At 40.9% G+C, this 22,102-nt stretch overlaps 1 protein-coding gene across 1 annotated transcript in view; it reads right to left on the bottom strand.

Moving 5' to 3' along the window:
- Positions 1-1,184: 1,184 nt before the first annotated feature.
- The window catches only part of DENND4A (DENN domain containing 4A), a 74,097-nt gene continuing 53,179 nt past the window's right edge, over positions 1,185-22,102 (bottom strand). The window contains exons 19-31 of the mRNA XM_084817479.1: positions 16,520-16,636; positions 14,736-14,882; positions 13,331-14,418; positions 12,176-12,389; positions 11,293-11,387; positions 9,113-9,288; positions 8,865-9,011; positions 8,145-8,355; positions 7,343-7,597; positions 5,364-5,481; positions 4,524-4,686; positions 3,216-3,280; positions 1,185-1,605 (exon numbers count right to left, since the gene is read on the bottom strand). Coding sequence (XP_084673605.1) covers positions 1,469-1,605; positions 3,216-3,280; positions 4,524-4,686; positions 5,364-5,481; positions 7,343-7,597; positions 8,145-8,355; positions 8,865-9,011; positions 9,113-9,288; positions 11,293-11,387; positions 12,176-12,389; positions 13,331-14,418; positions 14,736-14,882; positions 16,520-16,636 — 2,933 coding nt within the window. The 3' untranslated portion in view covers positions 1,185-1,468. The remainder of the gene's footprint in view (positions 1,606-3,215; positions 3,281-4,523; positions 4,687-5,363; positions 5,482-7,342; positions 7,598-8,144; positions 8,356-8,864; positions 9,012-9,112; positions 9,289-11,292; positions 11,388-12,175; positions 12,390-13,330; positions 14,419-14,735; positions 14,883-16,519; positions 16,637-22,102) is intronic.

The raw sequence follows: 22,102 nt of genomic DNA on the forward strand, positions 1-22,102 counted from the left end.
ACACTCAAACCTGACCAAATCTGCTATTAAGTTGGAAAATAATAGGCGACCGAGTAGGCAGCACCTCTTGTGAACAAGTAACGCTACACATATGTGCAAATTAGAGAAAACACAATAGTGTTCTCCAGTTCCTAACATATTTTTAAATGTTATAAAACTGGCTATAAAAAAAAGAAGCAATGTGAAGTTGTGCAACAAAAAGTAAAAAGTTTCCATGCAGCCTGGATATTAGCAAACAAAAATTAATCTTAAATATATCTCATATACATCATATCTGAAAGGAGATTACATTTTTTTCTACATCTCATATAGGAATTTTTACCATCCTCCCCAATTTTTAGTTTAGGCTAGCCTGTACTAGATTCCATTTTGGAATGTTTGTCTACATATTATACTGTTCTGTCTCCATTTTATATAAAAGATTCCACCCACCCACCCACCCGTCTCTTGCCACAGTTTGCCTATGATCCAAAGAACCATACAGCTAATTCCATGTGCCTAGGGGTGCTTTAGGCTTGTCCTTCACAAACAGCAGCCCCCTACCTATGGTAGGGGAAACATATGACAAGCCATTTTTGAAACTGCAGGGACTTGTGATCTGTATAGAGGTTCCTAATTCAAGGAAAAAAGGTCCAAAATCCCACAGGGCATGCCACAGCCCGTAGACTGTGGTCTTTGTAATGAATTATTGGTAGAGTACTGTCTCCCAACAGTCAACAATGCCATTCTCACATTATTCTTTGCCAGATACAGTGATCTGTGACACAGAATGAGAGAAATGTCGGCCCAAACTTCTTAAAAGTGACAAATGCACGTCCATTATAAAAACTTCATACAAGTTTGCAATACCTGTCAGCTAGAATCTGTATGTAATTGTAGACTTTTTTGGAACTGGAAATAGTGACAACTCGTACTGTGATCTAGGAAATTACTACATTTCAATATGACTATTAAAAAAGAAAAAAGGACCTTTTCTGCAAAAAAGACCAGTTGCTATAAACAGCAATATTCCGAGGGAGGACAAAAGTATTGCTTATGCAACAGGATCGCTTAATTCACTATAGTAATTTAAAAAGTTAAAAAAATATGAACTTACTATAAATAATTTAAAATCTGTTATACAACTCTGGTATGCACTCTAACATTTTTAACATTCTCTGTAAACAGTTTTGAAAAGCTTATTTCATTCATGCAAACTTTTAATGCATGATTTTGGTCCATCTCTACCTCAACTTTCTGCAATGGACCAGTTAGATTTCTCCACTATGTGGCTTATACACACCACCAAGATGAAGAGATCCCTCTTTGGCCCACTGTTCATTAGTCATTCCAGTATTGTTTTCCCCCTAGGAAATTCTGATTTAAAAAAAAGTTGAAGATGCTTTTTTAATGGAGAAGGGCACGAGTTTTTCTGAAGTCTTATTATTTTACATCTGAACCCTGCAGCAATTCATTACATGTATTCTTCTTAAAGATATGGCTCCCCAAAAATCTTTCGACATTCCATCACTCCCGTACTTGGAGGCCTATCACAATTGTGTGTACTCTTGACCTGATTTGCTGTAAGGCGATCATAAGCCATTTTGTATTCTCTGTCGAAAGCATCTGTAGCAACAGAGAAAGAAATATATATAAGCATACCAATGAAACAGGCACAACTAATATTCTAATACAGCGATGGCTGCTGCCATGAACCAGTAGTGTTTTTGCGCCATTTCCATTCACCTCCACAGGGCTTGCACGCAGGGACACTTCCCAATGGACTGTGGCCAGAGAGGGTCTTCTGAAAAAGGAGGTCAATTCACGGTTGCCTCATATTTGTTGGTTTCTGTCACAACTGCCAACTATGTTGTGGAAAACCAAGAATACAAGAGGAGGCATCAAGGGTAGACTGTAGGAAATTTTCAAACCATGCTGTAAAAGTTTCCTAACAATGCTTGCACTATTCTAACGGATTACCACCACAATTCATGTTGTAGTTATGGTTATTAAATCTGCTCACAGACTTAAATGCTATATAAGCTTGGACTGGGGATTTCATTCGGCCGGTTCACATGATCAAAATACACCACAGTGGCTTATGTATGTCATGGCCTGCACAGGCCACAACTTAAATAAGTCACCGTGCCTTATTTAAGCCACGGTGACTTATTTAAATTGCGGCACATGCGGGGTGCAATTTCCATAACCACTGTCCAGGTGCAACTTGTCATGTCATCCAAACCCAGGTGGCATGGCTTGCTGGAGGGGGAACAACCCTCCAATAACCCTACAACAGCCCATGGGTTATTAGAGGGTTGTTTCCCTCTCCAACAAGCCATGCCACCCAGATGAGACAACAAGCTGTGCCTGAGCCGTGATTATGGAAATTACGCCCCCCACATGCCACGATTTATATAAGCCACCAGTGGCTTATTTTGATCATGTGAATCAGGTCATTATCTCCTATGTGATTGTAAGCCAGCTGAAATCAATTGATATTGGGTGGTATACAAATGTTTAAAATAAATAAATGAAATAAACAGACATAACAAGGTGTTTAAAGAAAAAGAATAAAAAATACCTTGCATTTCTTAACCTTTCCATATTTTGCATTTCACTTTTTTGTTACCTTTGTTTTCTTGCTATTTCTACTAAAGCTGATCAGCCCACAACTGGAGACCAAGCACATGGGCTGGGGGGATCTAACCCTTTCCCCAACCTAAACCATCACCACCCCAAGCTGCCATTCACCCCACACAGGAAAAAATACAGGCACCTATACTCTCCACCCTAAGCAAACAACAGTGTGTAGGGAGTGATTTAGATCAGAGAAATAGTGTGTGTGTGTGTGGGGGGGGGGCTTTAGACCGCCCCATTCCTTGCGGTGCTTCCCAGATCAAATTATCAGCTGAACAGCTGCATTTAGTTAAAAAAAAAAAAGAGTTGAGAGTCCAATCACGGATCTCCTGCTGTTAAGTGTAGTTTGGCACATCAACAGTCTGTGACAGAAGAAAAAACCCATTCTTATTCACTTTACAAAACTTTCCCTGTCTGTTTGCTTGAAGGTGATCCTCACTCATTACAGGCAAATAGCTATTTTAGAGAACAGAACTGACTAGGTTTAAATTTTTGTACGTCGTCTTAACAGGGTTGTAGAAGAGGCTTCAAAAACATTCTTTATAGATCCTGAAGCAATGGTTTTCACACTTAACAAAACACAACTGATGGCTTACCTATATCAATGTTATCTCTTCCAAGAGCAACAAGAGAGAGAAATAATATCTCTCTATAAAGACTCCTAAAAAAGATACAATTGGAAAGCATTATTTTTTCAAACTATTTTATTTATGCCATATCAGAGACTACATTAGCACTAAATACTGTACTCCAGATAATCTTGAAATTCTTCTCCAACTCTAATAAAAACAATTATTTTTAATTATCCTTCTTTGTCACTGGCCCCAGATGATTGCCCTGCCAGGCATAGAAGATGCACCATGAGGTGTTACCATCATCAGAACAAAGGGAAACTGGATCCAATCTCCCTCCATGCCAGTATGGATCCAGAGGCAAAGGCCTTTTCTGCAGCCCTCTGTGCATTCCAGAGCTGCCTCTACTAAGGGTGAGCAGGGCACTACTCTTTGTACATTCCTGGGCTTTCCATGTGCCATGGTTGCCTTGTGGATGACCCAGTGCGAGTACCTACAGGCATGATCAAAATGCAAAACTGCCCCATCTTCCTTCCCAGCCTAGGTACCCAAGACCAAGCGCTCTGTTTTGTGAACCACCCAGAGAGCTTCAGCTGTCGGGTAGTATAGAAATTAATTAATTACGGAGCTCTGACACTGCCCTGTCTCTTTTGACGCAGGCAGGACTAGTACTGAGGGAGATGGTCTCTGAAGAACTCACATGGCTCTTCCTCTGAAGCAAATAAAGCAACCCACTCTGGATAGCCTCCTCCACTGATTGATAAAGTTGTGATTTTTAATAATATTTCTGTAATACTCATTGCCACTTTGCCAAATGGGACATTAATAAACACTGAGCACTGGCAATGGTGTTGCTTGAATTAATGTTGTAAGATTCAGGAGCCCAATGAATTGGTCTGCTATCACCTCAAGTTGCAGCATTGATTAAACTCATCAGATGTGGTCCTGATTATTCCTTTGGGTGGGAGTGAGCTGGAAGCCCCCACATAAGGACAGGATACATATAATAAATATTTTCTTTTTAAAAGATTGTAAGTTTTGGGGCCCAGAGGAAGTTGCTTATCTTACTGTGCCAGTTGGTCCTATCTAAATAATGATAAGCACCAGTACAAAAAAGGCAGCAGAGTTCCTGTTCTAAAGGAGTATACAAGTGTCAATCACATAATTAATTGTGGGGGAAGAAGAGACTGTGTTACAACCCACAAGGCATGATATGAAGATGCAGCAGTTTTCCTAGGTCGAACATTAAAGAGTTGATACTGTCTATGGGTGCGAATATCTTCCTCCTATTACCGCCTGAGATTACAGAATTCTTTTAAGTCACCCATTTACCTTTGCCTTTTAATCTGTGGGCATTTGTTCAGTCTCTCAAGGATTTGACTCATTGGTCCATAGACATCATTCATTTTAATACTCTTTACCATGCTTCTTAAGAGCTCCTGGTTAAATGAACTGTCATCCTTCTGCAGTAAATGAACCACTGGGTACTTTTGAGCTGGGGAAATGAGAAAAAATTAACAGTTAAGAAGGAAACAAAACAACAACGGTGGCAGGAAAAATAACAGCTAAAAGGTAAAGACAATGATATATTTTAAACTGGTTCTAAAAATATAGCAGATGTCATAAAAAGAAAGAATCAGAATAGAGGAGTACAAAAATAAAGCACAACGAAGAACAACCAGCCATAAAAGGGATGTTCTGACCAATAGCATATAATAATAGCAGCAAGCAAATGGCTACTGAAAGCCAATTTTAAAATGGGTATTGAAACCAATGCAAGGTTTTATTGAGATGTCTCCTACAAGGCAAATCAGCGATACACATCTCCAATGGTTTACCTCAAACAAAACATTAATTTGACAAGAATATACAGATTCAACAAAAAAGGACTAGGAAAAAAAAATTATGATCAGGCAGTATTGTATGTTAAGAAGCTACTACATAAAACACACACAAAAACCAAAAAGGGTGAACAAAAACCAAATTAAAAAAAATCAGCCTTAGGAGGACAGAATGTAACACTCACTCTCAAACACAAGAGTATGGTTTTGACCTGCAAGACAAAGAGAGTGGCATGATCAAAAGCCCTGTTGCTTATCAGTTCAAGCTGGTAGTGGTGGGGAATTATTTCCAAAAAAGCAACAACTTCCAGAGTGAATACAGAGAACTTACTCTGTGCATTCCACAGAATATAGAGTGGTTGCCCTGGATCTTTGTGCAACTTCATATTATCCCACAACATCTGAATTAGAACATACTTGCTGTCCTCTAAGATACAATTTCTGGGAATCTGAGTAGGAAAAATACAAAATACATGTCTGTGAACATAAGAATAGGAAATTGTAATGTGTGGCATGAAGCAGCAAATATGCTTGATGCCACGGGGGGGGGGGGGGAATAGAATCATTTCATAGAATAGTAGGGCTGGAAGGGGCCTACAAGGCCATCGAGTCCAACCCCCTGCTCAATGCAGGAATCCAAGTCAGAGCATCCCTGACAGATGGCTGTACAGCCTCGTCTTGAATGCCTCCAGTGTGGGAGAGCCCACCACCTCCCTAGGTCATTGGTTCCATTGTCGTATTGCTCTAACAGTCAGGAAGTTTTTCCTGATGTTCAGCTGGAATCTGGCTTCCTGTAACTTGAGCCCATGATTCCATGTCCTGCACTCTGGGATGATGGAGAAGAGATCCTGGCCTTCCTCTCTGTGACAACCTTTCAAGAACTTGAAGAGCACCATCCTATCTCCCCTCAGTCTTCTCTTCTCAAGGCTAAACATGCCCAGTTCTTTCAGTCTCTCTTCATAGGGCTTTGTTTCCAGTCCCCTGATCACCTTTCTTGCCCTCCTCTGAACCCTCTCCAGCTTGTCTGCATTCTTCTTAAAGTGTGGTGCCCAGAACTGGACACAGTACTCCAGATGAGGCCTAAGAATTCTGATCTTCAGCTACTGCACTGTATGCTTGTTTGCTGGGTCCCCATTTTAATAGTCAATAATACTCGCTAGTATCTGCTCCTCTTTAGCTTTATCCATTATTTTCCAGAAATCCCTTCTACAATAAAGCCAACATGATGTGGAGTTCAGTATTCCCCCGCTCAGGTGAGGCTGTCCATCAGACCACTGTGGCACTACCACCAATAGCATGCTGTGTCCCATAACAGAATTTGGGCTGAAGTACATTTGGCATTGCACTTATCTTTCAATACAGAACTAGCTCGTGATAGAATTTCTTGTATAAAAAATTGGGCCTTCGCTCTATTCACAGCGAAGACAGGAAAACTATCCCTATACTGCCATGGAAGGAAGGGCCAGTATAATGGAAAATGAGAGCGAGAAGAATATGTTTGAGCTTTAATATAAGGGCAACTTTAGATGAGATGCCACTTACACAATTTGCAATTGTGTGAATAGTTTTTTTTTTAAAGGGCAGGGGGCCCTATCCCAATCAGGACCCTGGTATGTGTGTGTGTGTGTGTGTGTACGCGTGTCTGTGTGCATGTCTGTCTTTAAACCCTTTGCCCACTGCTATGGACACAATCCAGGTTGTGCCCCCCACCCCACCCCGCTGCCTCTTGCATTGGAAAAAGAGCTTCCGCTGGTACAAATGGTAGCGTTTCTTCCAATGCAAATAGCAGGCAAAGGACTCTGATCCAATTTATGTCTGCAGCAGGAGGCAAAGGGTTAAAGCCCTCCATCCAGATGCCAAGGTCCTGATCCAGATTGTCCCCCGCCGTGCTTATTTACTTTAAAGTAACCAGTCACACACTTGTTATTTGCATGACTGGTGTGCCATCTTGTTTGGCTTCAAGACTCCACCTGCACTTCCCATTCCTGAAGTATTCTGCAAGGAGTGGGGTAAAGGATGATCAGTCCTGGATGTTCTGGGTCTAGATAGAATGCTTTTGGCTCTAATTTTGAGGAGGATCAAAATCTAGAATCAGAAGATTAATGCAATACAATGCTAAAGCAGAGTAGAGGTTCAGCGTGAACATCCCCTCCACCATATTCCAGAGTAAGAAGCTGTAGGAGCAGGCAAGAGAACTATGGCCATAAGTATAAGGCACTACGTTTCATTGGGACCTGCATCATCATCAATCTGTCAAGCCCCTAAAACAAACTAGGTGCTGTACAACCAATGATATTCATTTTTTCATACCTTCGAATTCTTATTGCAGTGCTCAGAGGACAGTATTAATCCCGGTAAGTTACTGGGTAAGTCGAGGCGTCGAAAATACCATACTAGATTCCAGAACACAATAGGATGATGATCCACAAAGTCTGCTACTGTTATTGCATGATCTCCTTCGTTTTCTAATAAACTTTCAAGCTCCTTCCATACAACAAGAGGACTCAGATAAGGAACAGTTATGGGCTCTGGACTGGGTAAGCGCCACTCTAGCCCCAAAGGATCCTATTATACAAATAACAACATAAAATAAATAAAAAGGAACATGACTCACTATCAAATAGTTATCATCTGAAATCAAAGTGCGTGGCAACTCTTCTGGTATCCTGCTTGTGGAATTTTCTTTCCAGGAGTCTTGCCTGGTGCTCATGCTGAGGTCCTTTAGGCGCCAAAGACTTTCCCCAGGCTTTTACTCTTTAATGGACTTCAATTTCTGCTGTGACTATTTTTAACTGCTTTTTAACTTTTGCTCTACTGAGTGTCCTTGCTGAATTGTCTTTTTATGATCTGTTATAAACAAACCCTGCAAATATTTAATTGGGTGGGATAAAAATATTTTTAATAAACAGCATGTGAGTGATAACATTTCCCTCTGGAATCACATTATCCAAGATGCCGTTATTATTAACCAAGAGATCCTCCCCCACACCTTTTGTAGTTTTTCGGTGAGACGATTGGCACTGACTCTGCAAAAGCAAACACACTTTACAGAAGTTATGCTTGTTTCGAAAATCAAACTTAGAAAAACAAGAAAAAAGCTCCAATTACTTACGGCTGTCCCCTGCAAAGTGGTCGGCAAGCTCCCTGTGGGAACTATGTGGCTGTGTTTGTGGTTCCCTGTTTCCTCTACCTCCAGTGGACTGTATGTACTGATGCTCCTTGACAGGGGATGGCTGGTGTGTTCAGTTCTAGTAGTATTCTGTCTTCTTCTAGAAGGGATCTGAATGCTTCTGGCACATGTGGTATCAGTCTGTTTTGACTTGCTGCTGACAAAAGATTTATTTTATTTTCCTTGTTTATTTAACACATGGGTCATGCTGGTGACAAGCCTAGCCGTGCAAAAATTAGACTTGGGTCTAACAACGAATACACCATCTATATTCCTCCTGTATCCAAGCCATGCCATGAAAAGAAAACTGCCTCTCCATTTTTCCCACACCCTTGCTTCTGCTAAAAATTATTACTTGTTTATTTATTTATTCCATTTCTATACTACCCAACAGCTGAAGCTCTCTGATGGACTGAGATTATTATCATGCTGCTGATATAATTAGTGTTTTGGATTATGTTTGTTGCTTTTTTGATGATGTTTTATGTTTTTTATTGTAAACCACCTCAAACACTACATAAGATTTGTCTTGTTGGATTAGGCCAAGGTCCATCTAATTCAGCATCCTGTTACCTGCCCTGAGCTTTCAGGAGGGAGTGGGCATTCTCTTAATAATGCATAAAGAAATGCCTGCAATCACAGGATGAGATGTATTGTGTTTACCTATCTGAATGCAAGCCATCCTGAGCAGGTATTAGAGATGCAGTAAATCCTGAAGTGGGATCACAGATGCAAGATTTTCTTGTCTGGTTTGAAAATGTTGATGGAAGCTGCATGTTCTCTGAAGATGGACTGGACTTTAGGAAATATCTACAAAAAGTACAAGCGTTCATGTGATTAGCAGATTTTTTTAAAAAAACAGTATTTTGGGAATATTGCAAACAAGAATCCAATGACAAATAATTAGTTACCTTCCAGGGCCTCGGAGATCTCTGATTTCAATGTTCAGGAAAGGCAAAAATAGATTCCCACAGAAAGGGCATGTGGTGTTAAGGTTGGAATCATCTGCTGTCCAGCCTGCCATGATCTCTTCATCGTGTACTAGACAGTCACAGGTTCGACATCGTGAACAGCTCGAGATGAGGACCTGTATGAAGCACCTAGTTATAGCCATCAGCACTTTTTGCCCTCAGTAGTAACGACAACAATAAGTCACATAAGATAAGTTACACAACAGAACTAGAACCTCCACAAATAAACAGGTGTGCTCTTAACTCTCAGCCTCCCTGGTAAAAACTGCCCCCCATACCAATTAAATCTTTGGTTGATTAATCTATTAATTAAACCAATTAAAGCTTGCAGGCCTAGAAAAATCAATTTAATTTTCAAGACACAGATCCACCCAAACCAGAAAGATGTTAAATCCCAGATGCATAAAGATCAGCAGCCAAATTCATATTTAGTGCACCTTCTCCCTCCCCATCCCCTTAGTTGCCTAATTTTAGACTCCTGAGATTTTAATTCTCTGGTCCTGACCTTTCCATACTTCAGTACATTTCCAGAAAGTTCTGCCGTGTTTAGTTGATTCAGTCAAGGACACCCCTCCCTGCCATTAAAATTAATTAACTTCCTCAATGGAAGAAAAAGCAGCTGTGGGGTTTCTGCTGCACTATAACATCAACAAATTAGCAGTCAAATTAATCTATTTATAGAGCTGACAAATGCATTTAGATTGATTTATCAGCTTCTCCTCTCAGCAGCCTATCAGTGGTATCAATGATTGCTCATTTGGAACAGTAATGAGGCGTTTGAGAGTTTATTTGGAAGAGTAATGATCACAGAATAATAGAATCACAGAATCATAGAATAATAGGGTTGGAAGGGGCCTATAAGACCGCCGAGTCCAACCCCCTGCTCAGTGCAGGAATCTAAGTCAGAGCATCCCTGACAGATGGCTGTCCAGCTTCATCTTGAATGCCTCCAGTGTGGGAGAGCCCACCACCTCCCCGGTTAATTGGTTCCATTGTTGTATTGCTCTAACAGTCAGGAAGTTTTTCCTGATGTTCAGCTGGAATCTGGCTTCCTGTAGCTTGAGGCCATTATTCCGTGTCCTGCACTCGGGGATGATCGAGAAGAGATCCTGGCCTTCCTCTCTGTGACAGCCTTTCAAGTACTTGAAGAGTACTCCCCTCATATCTCCCCTCAGTCTTCTCTTCTCAAGGCTAAACAGGCCCAGTTCTTTCAGTCTCTCCTCATAGGATTTTGTTTCCAGTCCCCTGATCATCTTTGTTGCCCTCCTGTGAACCCTCTCCAGCTTGTCTGCATCCTTCTTAAAGTGTGGTGCCCAGAACTGGACACAATACTCAAGATGAGGCCTAACCAGTGCTGAGTAGAGGGGAACTAGTAGTTCCTGGGATTTGGAAGCTATACTTCTACTAATGCAGCCCAAAATAGAATTGGCCTTTTTTGCAGCCACATCACATTGTTGGCTCATATTCAGCTTGTCATCTACAACAATTCCAAGATCCTTCTCACATGTAGTATTTTTGGGCCAAGTATTCCCCATCTTGTAACTGCGCATTTGGTTTCTTTTTCTTAGGTGGAGAACTTGGCATTTATCCCTATTAAATGTCATTCTGTTGTTTTCTGCCCAGCACTCCAGCCTATCAAGATCACTTTGAATTTTGTTTCTGTCTTCCAGGGTATTAGCTACCCCGCCCAATTTTGTGTCATCTGCAGATCTGATAAGCGCTCCTTGCACCTCCTCCTCCAAGTCATTAATAAAAATGTTGAAGAGAACTGGGCCCAGGACTGAGCCCTGCGGTACCCCACTCGTTACCTCTCCTCGGTTTGAGAAGATCCCATTGATAAGCACACTTTGAGTATGATCCTGTAGCCAACTGCGGATCCACCTGATAGTTTTTTCATCTAGCCCACTTTTAGCTAGTTAGGTAATCAGGGTATCATGGGGCTTCCATTATTATTAGAATTTTAGTTTATTAACAAAACTTTTGCCTGGATTTATATAGTATCCTAAAGTGATGACTATTGCATGGGAAAACTGAAACTAGAAAGCAAGTAAATCAATTCTTGTTGCTCGTTTTCCCCCAGTTGTAACATATGGTCTATTTAAAAAGGGAAAATGCTGTACCTCCAATGCATAATTCTGGAAGACACTTGTGCTGCTTGTACTGCAAGATGATACCAGCTCTGATCTGTCAGGCAAAGGAAACTTTGAAAGGGAGCCTAGAAGGCAAACAGGCACTTGTTATTGTAGAAGGAAAGGTTAGACTTACCTATGACCATTCTTCCTGAAGGCTATCCTTCTAGGGCAATTCCTCCCATTCACCTCGAGGCAGGGCCTCCGGGGACCTCTGGAACCTCCACCAAGGAAGGGGAGCCTCTCAGTTTTATTGGCTGTCACACTGTGACCTGAAGAATATACTCAACTCTTGGAACTTAGTAAAACTGTAACTTCAGGAACTCTTAACAGAGAAGATTGGAGACTGACAGGAAGACGGTCCCCCCCAGACTGTAATAACTCTTAAGGCCAAATTAGATATGACGTGACTGTGACCTTAGTTGCGTGAATGCGAGTGACATATACCTGTTTTGTTATAAAAACAGCAGCTGCTAGGAAGCCTGAGCAGCCTGGAAACACTGTGTGTGTGTGTGGGTGGGGGTGTGTATTTTAAATTCTTTCTCTACTCGCCACTGCCCTGACAAAAAACACACACCCAAAAAAGCAGGGCCTGCAAAAATAGAAAAGTTCCCTTCACCTAACTACCTAAAAAAAGCTGGAGGTAGAAGGACAGTGAGGCTTTGGCATCTGTAAATCCCGCTTCCTTGAAATGGATGGGATGTCACCCACTGAAAGATGTCCTCCAAAGAATGCATTTTCATTAAGACTACACATGGTTCTTCTATCCAACTTAGAAGATTATTTTACTACTGAAGCCTCATTCGGAGAAGCTGTTGCAATTATGCTAGGATACGAGGAAAGAATGTTTGAGAAATCTTGGAAACTCTCTTACCACACTGAGAGAAACGCTTTGACGAGCCATTGTTGGAAGCTGAACTCTCAAGACTCGTCCTGCTCAGACCAATTCCCTTTAACACAGAGGAGGCATTCTCTTGAGGAGAAGAGTTACTTTCAAAATCATTGTAGATTTCTTCATCTGTCAGAGAAGCAGATTCTGAATCTAGGGCCCCAAGGGATGAAATGCTTGCTCGGTCCGAGTTGGGATCCTGAAACAAGAATATTTTCATTGCTAGAGGTCTAATGGAAAGCATCTGAAAGAACCACCATGAGCAGCACCCACTTAGCTTAGTGACAGGCCACCGATGTAAGTCTCACTGAAGAACCATGCTGGATGTCCAGCTAGCTGATTGCTCTGAACATCAAAATTTACTTTTATTATTTATAGAGAAAAGTTGGATGCACAATGAAATAGCAATGACGAACAACCTGACTCATTCTTATAATTAACTTTTGTGGAAGATATTTCAGGCGTTCTTTGTTATAACTCAAGATGCCTAGATTCCACTTTCAAGATCTCTTATTGCATCTCAAAATATATTGGCTGAAACAAACACTGAGACCTTTTCCTTCTAAGGCTGATGAGTTTGTCAAATGCAACAAAAGCCCTATATATTTTTCAACTACCTTTCTGTGATTAACATAGCAATTATTTTTCTTTCCAGTTGCAGCCTCCTAGAGGAAAAATAGGTCAGCTGATTTCAATGTAGTTTACCTCCCTCTGGATGGCCTCCAAATAAAGGGATTTCTATGTGTGCACAGACTTTGGTCTAAATCACTCCCATTGTCCTCAGTGACAGGGAAGGATTTCTGCATGCATTCCCACTGCATATGGGGTGGTATAGGTACTGAAGCAAGTAAGACCTCAGTGGCACAGATTTCCAAAATCATGTTCTCCCAAAGTAATCTCCCAAGGCCTACCAATTCTCTGCCATGCTAAAAAAATCCCAACAATAGGTAGGAATCTTTTCCAAGTTTAAAGACCATCTTTGTCCTGTACAACAGATGTCCTGTATAGTTGTCCTGTACAATAGATGAAGTGATATTGATATCATGTGAGCGATAAAGGATTAAGTGAAGGACAATGCTAAATGTTTGAACCTCTATTGAACTATTTTGTTTTTTTCATAAAGAGGTCTAAGAGACTTACCTTTGATGATGATGCATATGTAGTAAACTTTGAGTACCATTTGCTGGCCTTTTCTGCAACCCCTTTCCCTGCAGAAAACATGCTGCTTTTTAGAACGTCAAGGGTAGGCGTTAATAGTGTATCCAAATTGAACGAAGTTGGAGAAGCAAGTGTTACTGTGCCAGCCATATCCTGAGATTGTCCCCTTGATAAATTGCTTGGGGAGAACACTGGAGATGACCAAAGCCTGTCCCTTACTCTTTCTTCATTTCTTACATGGCAACTTTTGGATTTGGTAAGGGTTGCTGGCCTGGGTGAGTATGGAGGAAGGCTAGATCTCCGGCACGGCTGGGCCAGTGTTGGACTCTTTTTATTGGAGTTTTTCTCATTGTAGGCTTTTTGCAAATCTATGCTCGGTGTGCGGCTTGTTAAGGGACTATTCATATTGTTCATATACATCTCTATTTCTTCAGCTAAATCTCGCTTTGCAGATGGGGTTGAGGCACTTTTGTCATCTTCTTCATCCTCTTCCTCTTTTTGTTGTTCTGTCTCAGCAGCCAGCAAGGAAAGTGGATCAAATCCTGTTTCAACACCAGTTTTCTCAATGGGTTTTATCGGAAAGCTGATGGCACGCTGAATCCTCTGTGGCTTTTTATGCAAGGGTATTACAGTTTTCACTGAGACTGGTTCATTATCCAAATCTTCCAAATCAAATATAACTGGGGACTCTATTTTGTCCACAAAATTGTTCTCGTAGGGCACATCCTCATCACTGAATTCTTTCTCTAGGTTCCCTCTCTTATTGGATCCCAAAGACTGCCTGATGTTGAGAGTTTTTGGTCTTATTCTCTTCTCGAACACTTTAGAAAGAATTTTTGCATCCACTCCTAGTTTTTCAACAATTTCTTCAGGACTCACTTCATGGTTAATTTGATTTTTCATGAGCTCAATCAGAGCATCTCCACTCAGATTGCGGTTCCTGTTTCTCCAAACTATCCGTTTGTGTTCTATTTCAGTTGCATTTAAATGCCTGTTTAAGTTTTCGACTTTAGTAATTCTTGTTTTGTTGATATCTTCAAAACAAGAGAATAGCAATCCTGCAGCGCTTGCTGAGAGGAAAAAGCACACACAAAATCCAAGAAGGTGAAGTTACTTTCATCACAAAGCAAAGCAGTTAAGAGGTTCCCATAAAGCCCTGTCCATGCATATGTAATTTTCTAACATATCTAGATGGGTGGGTTGGGGACGACGACAGACCCTTATTTTACTACCATTTTTACAGGTAATCCATCCAGTGCTTAGAAAAATCTGACCATCACATGAACGGGTGCATACAATGGGAATGTTTTCTTACATAAGATAAGCGAAATATAAGTAAAAAAAACCACAGCAGACTAAGATGGGACCTTCTACTGTGCCAGCTTACCTGTACCAATATCTCCTGCTGTATCTATTTTTTCAATTGTATTACTAATGCGAACAATCCTTGAAGCAGGCTTAATGTTATTGGAATTTTGATAATTCAGTGCAGGAAGGCAGTCACCACTTCCCTTTCCACTCTCTATCTCAGATACTGTATACACACAAGATACAATGAAGAATCTGTCAGGAGTTGAGTTTTCTCTTAATAAATGCTTGAAAACATTCATTAACTGTAGGCCTTTGTTCTTCTGTGTTAGGTAACCAAAAGTCAGAATAGGTGCTGCCATGTGATACTATATAGATTCCACACCTTTCTCTGCTGTTCACAGTGGCAGCTGGTGACACATGTCTCTATACAATATTATTCAGGTGTGCATTTGCTACCACAGCATACTGTAAGTAAGGAAATGTGGTGGCTGAAACCATCCGAAACATCCTGTTTCAGTAAGTTTCAGTGACTGAAATTTACTATGAAGAGTAAGCACACATGACAAATGATAGCCCTCAGTGGGGAAGGGGGGCGGTGGCAGGAAGGGGGCACTGTACCACCCTCCAATTTTTATTAACATTGCTTTATACACACTCCCACCCAACTATCTGGGAGCTATTATCAGTTACGCAATTGAATTACAAAGACTTCATACTCTTCCCTGAAGCACATGAAATCTATGCTTTTTAGCCAAAGCAAACATTCAAGTTTTTCATTTCTGGTTTAAGAAACCCATAATGAAATTAATCCCCTGTAGATATACCATCTTTTCAACATCCCAAAGTCAAATCGCTACAAATTCTGTGAAAGCTTTTAGGATTTTAAAAAATATTTCTGCATTGTGTATATTTCTCCAATAAACGTTCTGCCAATACTAAAAAGCGTTGACTGAATGGCATAATAAAGAAAAGCAGTTCCCCTTTTAAAATGATCTCCTTTGTTCTTCTACTGGGCCCAGTGATGCCTAGGAAGAGAATGCTACATCCCTGCAAGTCTTAGATTTGGAACGGTGGCTATTACTTTGCCTTATGGTGGAGGGCTTTAGGAACATGATCTGCAGGTCATTCACACATTACATTTTTAGATGTACTTTAAAAATCTTAAGTGTACATCTAAAAAATGTAAGTGTGAATGTATATATCAGCGGTGGGCAAGATGTGGCCCTCTGGATGTTCTGGCCTACAACTCACCATCATCCTCCACCATTGTCTATACTGATGGGAATTATAGGCCCAAACATCGCTGTTGGGGATGATGGTGGGCCACAAGCTGCCCACCTTTAGTACAGAGGCACACTAGCCAGAAAGCTGGGACTGGCTGTGGCTGACCCTGAGTGTATACATGGTGGCAAATTCATGTATTTTTGTATATATTTTTATGGATGTAACCTGCCTTTTGCAGGCTGAAAGGAGGGGTATAAATAATTTTATAGATTGAGATAAAATAAAACAAAACCTAGGTTTGTGATGTGTGAAATTGGCCTATGAACTTGGTGTCCTACATACTGAAGCACTTCAGGTTGATCTATGACAACAATGAGGGAAGCCTTTTTGATAAAAAGGACTCAACCTTGCCATTTTAGGACTCTTTCCAAACCTGAGGAAACACATGGAGAGCCTCCAAACTGGAGCTTCCTGCACTGCTGGTTGTCCAGGGCACAACACAGCACTGAAGTACAACAGTCTTCAAAAGGAATGCCCTAAGGAAAAACCCATCATTAAGTTGGAATCAAGCCAAACCTAGTTCGGATGTCAAGGAACAAAATTCAGACATGCCAGGTATCAATATTTGATACATACAAGAACTGGAATCACTCTCTTTTTTCTCTTCTTTTTTTTCGCCATTCTTCTGACCAGTTGCTTTCCCTTGCTTATTTGCTTCTTTAGACAGCCTGTATAAGAAATCTGAATGTTCCCCTATCATAATATAAAAACAACAGGATGAAGAAAGTTAGCAAACATATTTTTACTAAAAAAAAATTGAATACCAAGCAGAAAAGGAATTGTGGGGTATGAGTCAGGCTAAAGGTGCTTCCAGATAAATTCTTTTAATGTGAGGTCACCATTCTTTGTTCACATAATTTTATAGAAGTTACAGTCATCACAGTCGTCCAGATGTAATCCTCCTATTTTTCCCACCACATCTTTTGTCTTTTTTCTGACTGCAAAAAAATCTGTTTAGGAAGGAAAGAGCAGAATAGCACCACACTCCAGAAGACGTTAACAACATTCCCTTCCTGGGCACGGTGTTTGAGCGTATGGTTGCCAGCCAACTTCCGGCATTCTTGAGTGAAACAGATTAACTACATCCATTTCAACTGGGCTTTGGGCCTGGTTTTGGAATGGAAACTGCCTTGGTTGACGTGTCGGATGACCTCTGCCAGTAGAGGACAGGGAAAGTGTGAACCTGTTGATTCTCTTGGACCTCTCAGCGGCTTTCGGTATCGTCACAGAAACATAGGAAGCTGCCTTATGCCATGTCAGACCACTGATCCATCTAGCCCAGTACTGTCAACACCGGCAGCGGATCTCAAGGGTTTCGGGCAGGATTCTTTCCTTGCCCTACCTGGAGAAGCCGGGGATCGAACCTCGGACCTCCAGCATGCAAAGCATGTGCTCTATCTCACTGACCTATGGCCCCTCCCATCGACCACGGTATCCTTCTAGATAGGCTATGTGGGCTGGGAGTTAGAGATACTGCACTGGAGTGGTTCTGCTCCTACTTGGATGACCTGATTACAGAAGGTGGTTCTGGGCGATTATTGCTCTGTCCCTTGGCAATTATGCCATGGGATGGCACAGGGCTCTATTTTATCCCCCATGCTGCTTAACATCTCCATGAAATCACTGGGGGAGGTTATCCGGAGATATGGACTGAGGTGTCACCAATATGCAAATGACACCCAGCTCTCCCTCTCCTTTTCATTAACCCTAGGTGAGGCAGTGGGTATTCTGAACCAGTTCCTCAGTGAGGCAATGGGCTGGAAGAGGGCCAATAAACTGAGACTCAATCCAGACAAGATGGTTGTACTGCTAGTGGGTGGTTTGTCTGTCCAGCTAAATGATGTTCAACTTGTTCTGGAGGTGGTTGCACTCCCCCTAAAGGGTCAGGTTCATAGTCTGGTGGGTGCTCTTGGATCCAGCATTCTCACTAAGGGCACAGATGGACTCAGTGGCACAGAACACCTTTTGTCAGCTTAGGCTGATGTAGCAACTATGGCCATATCTGGACAGAGATAGCCTAGCTACCATTATCCATGTTCTGATAACCTCTCATCTGGATTACTGCAATGTGTTATATGTGGGGCTGCCTTTGAAAATGGTCTGGAAACTTCAGCTGGTCCAAAACAGGGCAGTGAAATTGTTAATGGGGACTGGCCAACATGATCATATTATGCCAGTACTTTTCCATTTGTGCTGGCTGCTTGTCCATTTCTGGGCGTAGTTCAAAGTGCTAGTATTCAAAGTAACATTCAAAGCCCTAAACAGCTTGGGGCCAGGTTACCTGAAGGATCATCTCCTCCTCCCATATACACCTGTCCAGACCTAAGATCAGCTTCAGCGGTCCTTCTCTGGGAGCCCCTACCAAAGGACGTGAGGTGGGTGGCTACTAAGAGGAGGGCCTTTTCTGTGTGGTGCCCCAGTTGTGGAATAAACTTCCCAGAGAGGTTCACCTGGCATCTACACTGTGCTTTTTTCAGCACCAGGTGAAGACCTTTTTATTGTCCTAGGCATTTTAGTTTTTCCATTTCTGTTTTAAATCTGGTATTGTATTTTAAATATTTACACCGCAGCTAGGTTCTATTTGATTATTATTTTTATTCTGTAGTTTTAAACTTTTAAATTTTTATATTGCATTTTATGGTTTTAATTGTTGTGAACCTGTTAGAGAACTTTGGCTAATGGGCAGTATAGAAATGTAATAAATAAATATTTGTTCCTCATAAGTTGTGCAATGAGATGCAGAACTGTGAACATTCCTCTTCTGTCAGTGTCGTACCTAAGTATGTTTCCCAGCATGTAATGTAGCTTATCTTATTTTCAAGTGCTAAACGTGCAGCAAAATGTGCTACATAGTTATAACCAAATCATTCATGCTGGTCTAAATGGTCTGGATGAGGTCTTCAAGGCAGCTGTGTTTTCTTCACACTTTTTGTGTGTGCAGGAAACTATAAATCTAGAAGTACTAAAAAAAAAAATAGTGATCTGTTCCAATGTATTTTCTTGTCTAAATTTATAGTAAATCCTGTTGTCTCCTCTAGAAAACAGAATCCTCTGAAATACTTAATGTTATTTTCCCCCAGGCTTCAGGTTCATTTCCCTAACTTATAATTAAATCTCTAGTAAAATCAGCTACTCTTTACTGAAGAGACACCGCAGCTAACTTGCTTCTCCACTGAACCTCCATCCAAATTCTTGCATCACGTGGATGCTTGTAGCAGGGCTCTGGTCTTCTATGCTTACCCATCTAAATGGGCACTTAGTGGAATTTCTATAACAATTCTTTATTCAATAGAGATCCACTGTTTCTCTTTTGGAGGACTTATCACTGATGTAGTTAATTATGTGATTACAATATATTACGGTAGATATGATAGCACACCTACAACTCCATCTGTTTTTCTAATCAATTTTTTTAGATTATCATTTCAGATGTTAGCCCATTTATATTTGCCATTGCCCGGAGCTCAGGGTTAAGATAGCAGATAACTCTCCCACACAACAGAAGCCATGCAAGGCTAACTGCCCTTTCTATGAAAGCCTGGAGAGGGAGTTAGGCAAAGATACCATAGAATCATAGAATCACAGAATCATAGAATAGTAGGGCTGGAAGGGGCCTACAAGGCCATCGAGTCCAACCCCCTGCTCAATGCAGGAATCCAAGTCAGAGCATCCCTGACAGATGGCTGTCCAGCCTCCTCTTGAATGCCTCCAGTGTGGGAGAGCCCACCGCCTCCCTAGGTAATTGGATCCATTGTCGTATTGCTCTAACAGTCAGGAAGTTTTTCCTGATGTTCAGCCAGAATCTGGCTTCCTGTAACTGGAGCCCATTATTCCGTGTCCTGCATTCTGGGATGATGGAGAAGAGATCCTGGCCTTCCTCTCTGTGACAGCCTTTCAAGATACCATCAGCTCAGAGTTGCCCCCAGGGCTATTTCCTCCCATGTGTTCAGAGGAACTGTGTGTGGAAGGTTTATTTGTGCATTTGCTTTTTGTTTCTGGGCATTTTGTTTTTCAGTACAAAGTTTTGTTTTTCAACCTCTCCCTTTCTCTTCCCCCACCCCAAAATATGGGTTAATGTTTAAATCATACGATTAAACCAAATTGTGTTTAATGAATATTGCAAGGCCCTTTGAGGACTCCAGTCAAAAAGCAGGACACGCATCTAATAGATGAATAAATAACTTACAATAAATAGGGCTGAATCCCATGTAGCTTAACAGGATATGAAGATAATTATATTTCACTCTATCAAATGCCTTACTGGCATCAGTTGAGATAATTACAGTTAGTTTATTTATTTCAGGGGTGAGCTGACTTCAGTCTAGTGTGGTCTACTTTTCTTTTATTAGAATCTCTGTATTAGGTTTTCCATCAGCACTAGCCATCAGTGGATCATTATCTATTTTCTGTCCTCCTCTGTCCTGTTTATTTCATTGCACATATTATATTTACTTTTTCCTGATACAATCCACTAATTGTCAGCTTGGTATAAACCCTTCCTGATCTTTATATACATTAGCTGTGCAGATTTGTACATCTTGATTTATTAGTGCTACTGTGTTATATGATTCTCGAATACATTTTTCTTTACCTTGCTCAACAGAGACCAGGAAGGGGCAATACACCTCTAGGAAGAATCCCATCAAAAGCTTTTTCCCAAAGACTTGTGATATTTAAAATTTGTAATCATATCTGTACTGCCTTCGTGGGTGATGCGTGTTTCTATTAAAGCTTTATGCTGAGGCTCTAGCTTTTTAATGAGAACCTTCTGTGAGTAAGTACGTATTGCACTGAGACCAGGATTAGCAGGTGTATATCATGACAAACAATACTCTGAAAACCTCTTGTTAATTTTGCCAGCTGGAGTTGCTAAATCCTCTAATTATTTTTAATAGATAAGACTAGCCCGGAATGGGTGTTTTTTTGGCAAACACTATGCTAATAATTCTGATGCTTTGATACCACAACCAAAGAAAGTTTAAGAAACGCATACAGTTTTGAAGCTTTCACTGTGTCCATCATATTAAAAAAATCCTAAACACTGAGCCCTCTAAGGGCTTCTTCTAAATTAGGAAGTATATGTTGGCATTTTAAAGAGGCCAGTTATATCATTTAGCTGATCCCATTCCCTTTGCTTCTTGAGATTTTGCTTCTTTGCATGTATCCTATAATTATTAATTGGGGATCACATGTTCTGTCTAAAATATTTCAAAAGCCACGGTCAGGCAATAATATTATTAGACCAAACAAAATGTCAGAAAATAGTCAGGAAACTTTCATGCTCTCCAGCACTCTTCACTAGGCAAGATGTTAAACAAAAAGGGACAGGGGAAGAGATGGCTTGCTGTTAAAGCCACACAGTCTGCATTAGTCAGAGAGTTAAGATGGATTGTGGGATGAGATAGCAGACCATTTGATTAGGCTTTACTAGGTGCTATACCAATTTCAGGCTGCACTTAGGGGCTGTTAGGTCAAACAAACAAATAATGGCTGATTCCCACCCCCCATCCCCAACACACACACACACACACACACACACACACTTTGAAAATATAAAATCCAGAAGTTACTTGGATCCATCTCTTTCTCTAAAAGAGTTATCCATTCCTTCTGTAATCTAGTCCATTAAGGCTTTAATTTCTTGCAGAGGGCAATTAAGTCTTCATGAGAATGAGACTGTACCAGCACAATGACAGAGACTAATTTATGGGCACTAAGTATTAACAACATAAAAATTATATAAAATACTCTGTCATCAATATGGTCAAACCCACCATACCTGCATTGACAAAAATTTATTAGTTCAATGTAAAACTGCAAATTTAGTGGACACATGGCAATTCTGTAACTGCCCCCGGAAAGACTCCACCTTCCACTCTGAAACCCATAAAGGATATTCCCATCTGAACTATATATGGGATAACTGTCCACTCAAAACACAGCCTCCCATGCAATTCCCTTGGACTGATCCATGTTCTATGTTCACTGCGATCAGGTCCTTTCTTCAGTGTAGGAGGGCTGATATTATTAGTAACAGCCATAAGGCATCTATCCATGCATTGCTTAAGTCTACGGGTGTGCTTCTAGAAAACATTACATGGAAAACATTACAACAGCACTGGTCACCCAGGTGGACTCTTCAGGAGCATCTCATGATCA

Source organism: Heloderma suspectum, chromosome 11 (genome assembly GCF_057233095.1).
Source record: "Heloderma suspectum isolate Gila_16-S chromosome 11, 16-S_ref, whole genome shotgun sequence".
Lineage (NCBI taxonomy): Eukaryota > Metazoa > Chordata > Lepidosauria > Squamata > Helodermatidae > Heloderma > Heloderma suspectum.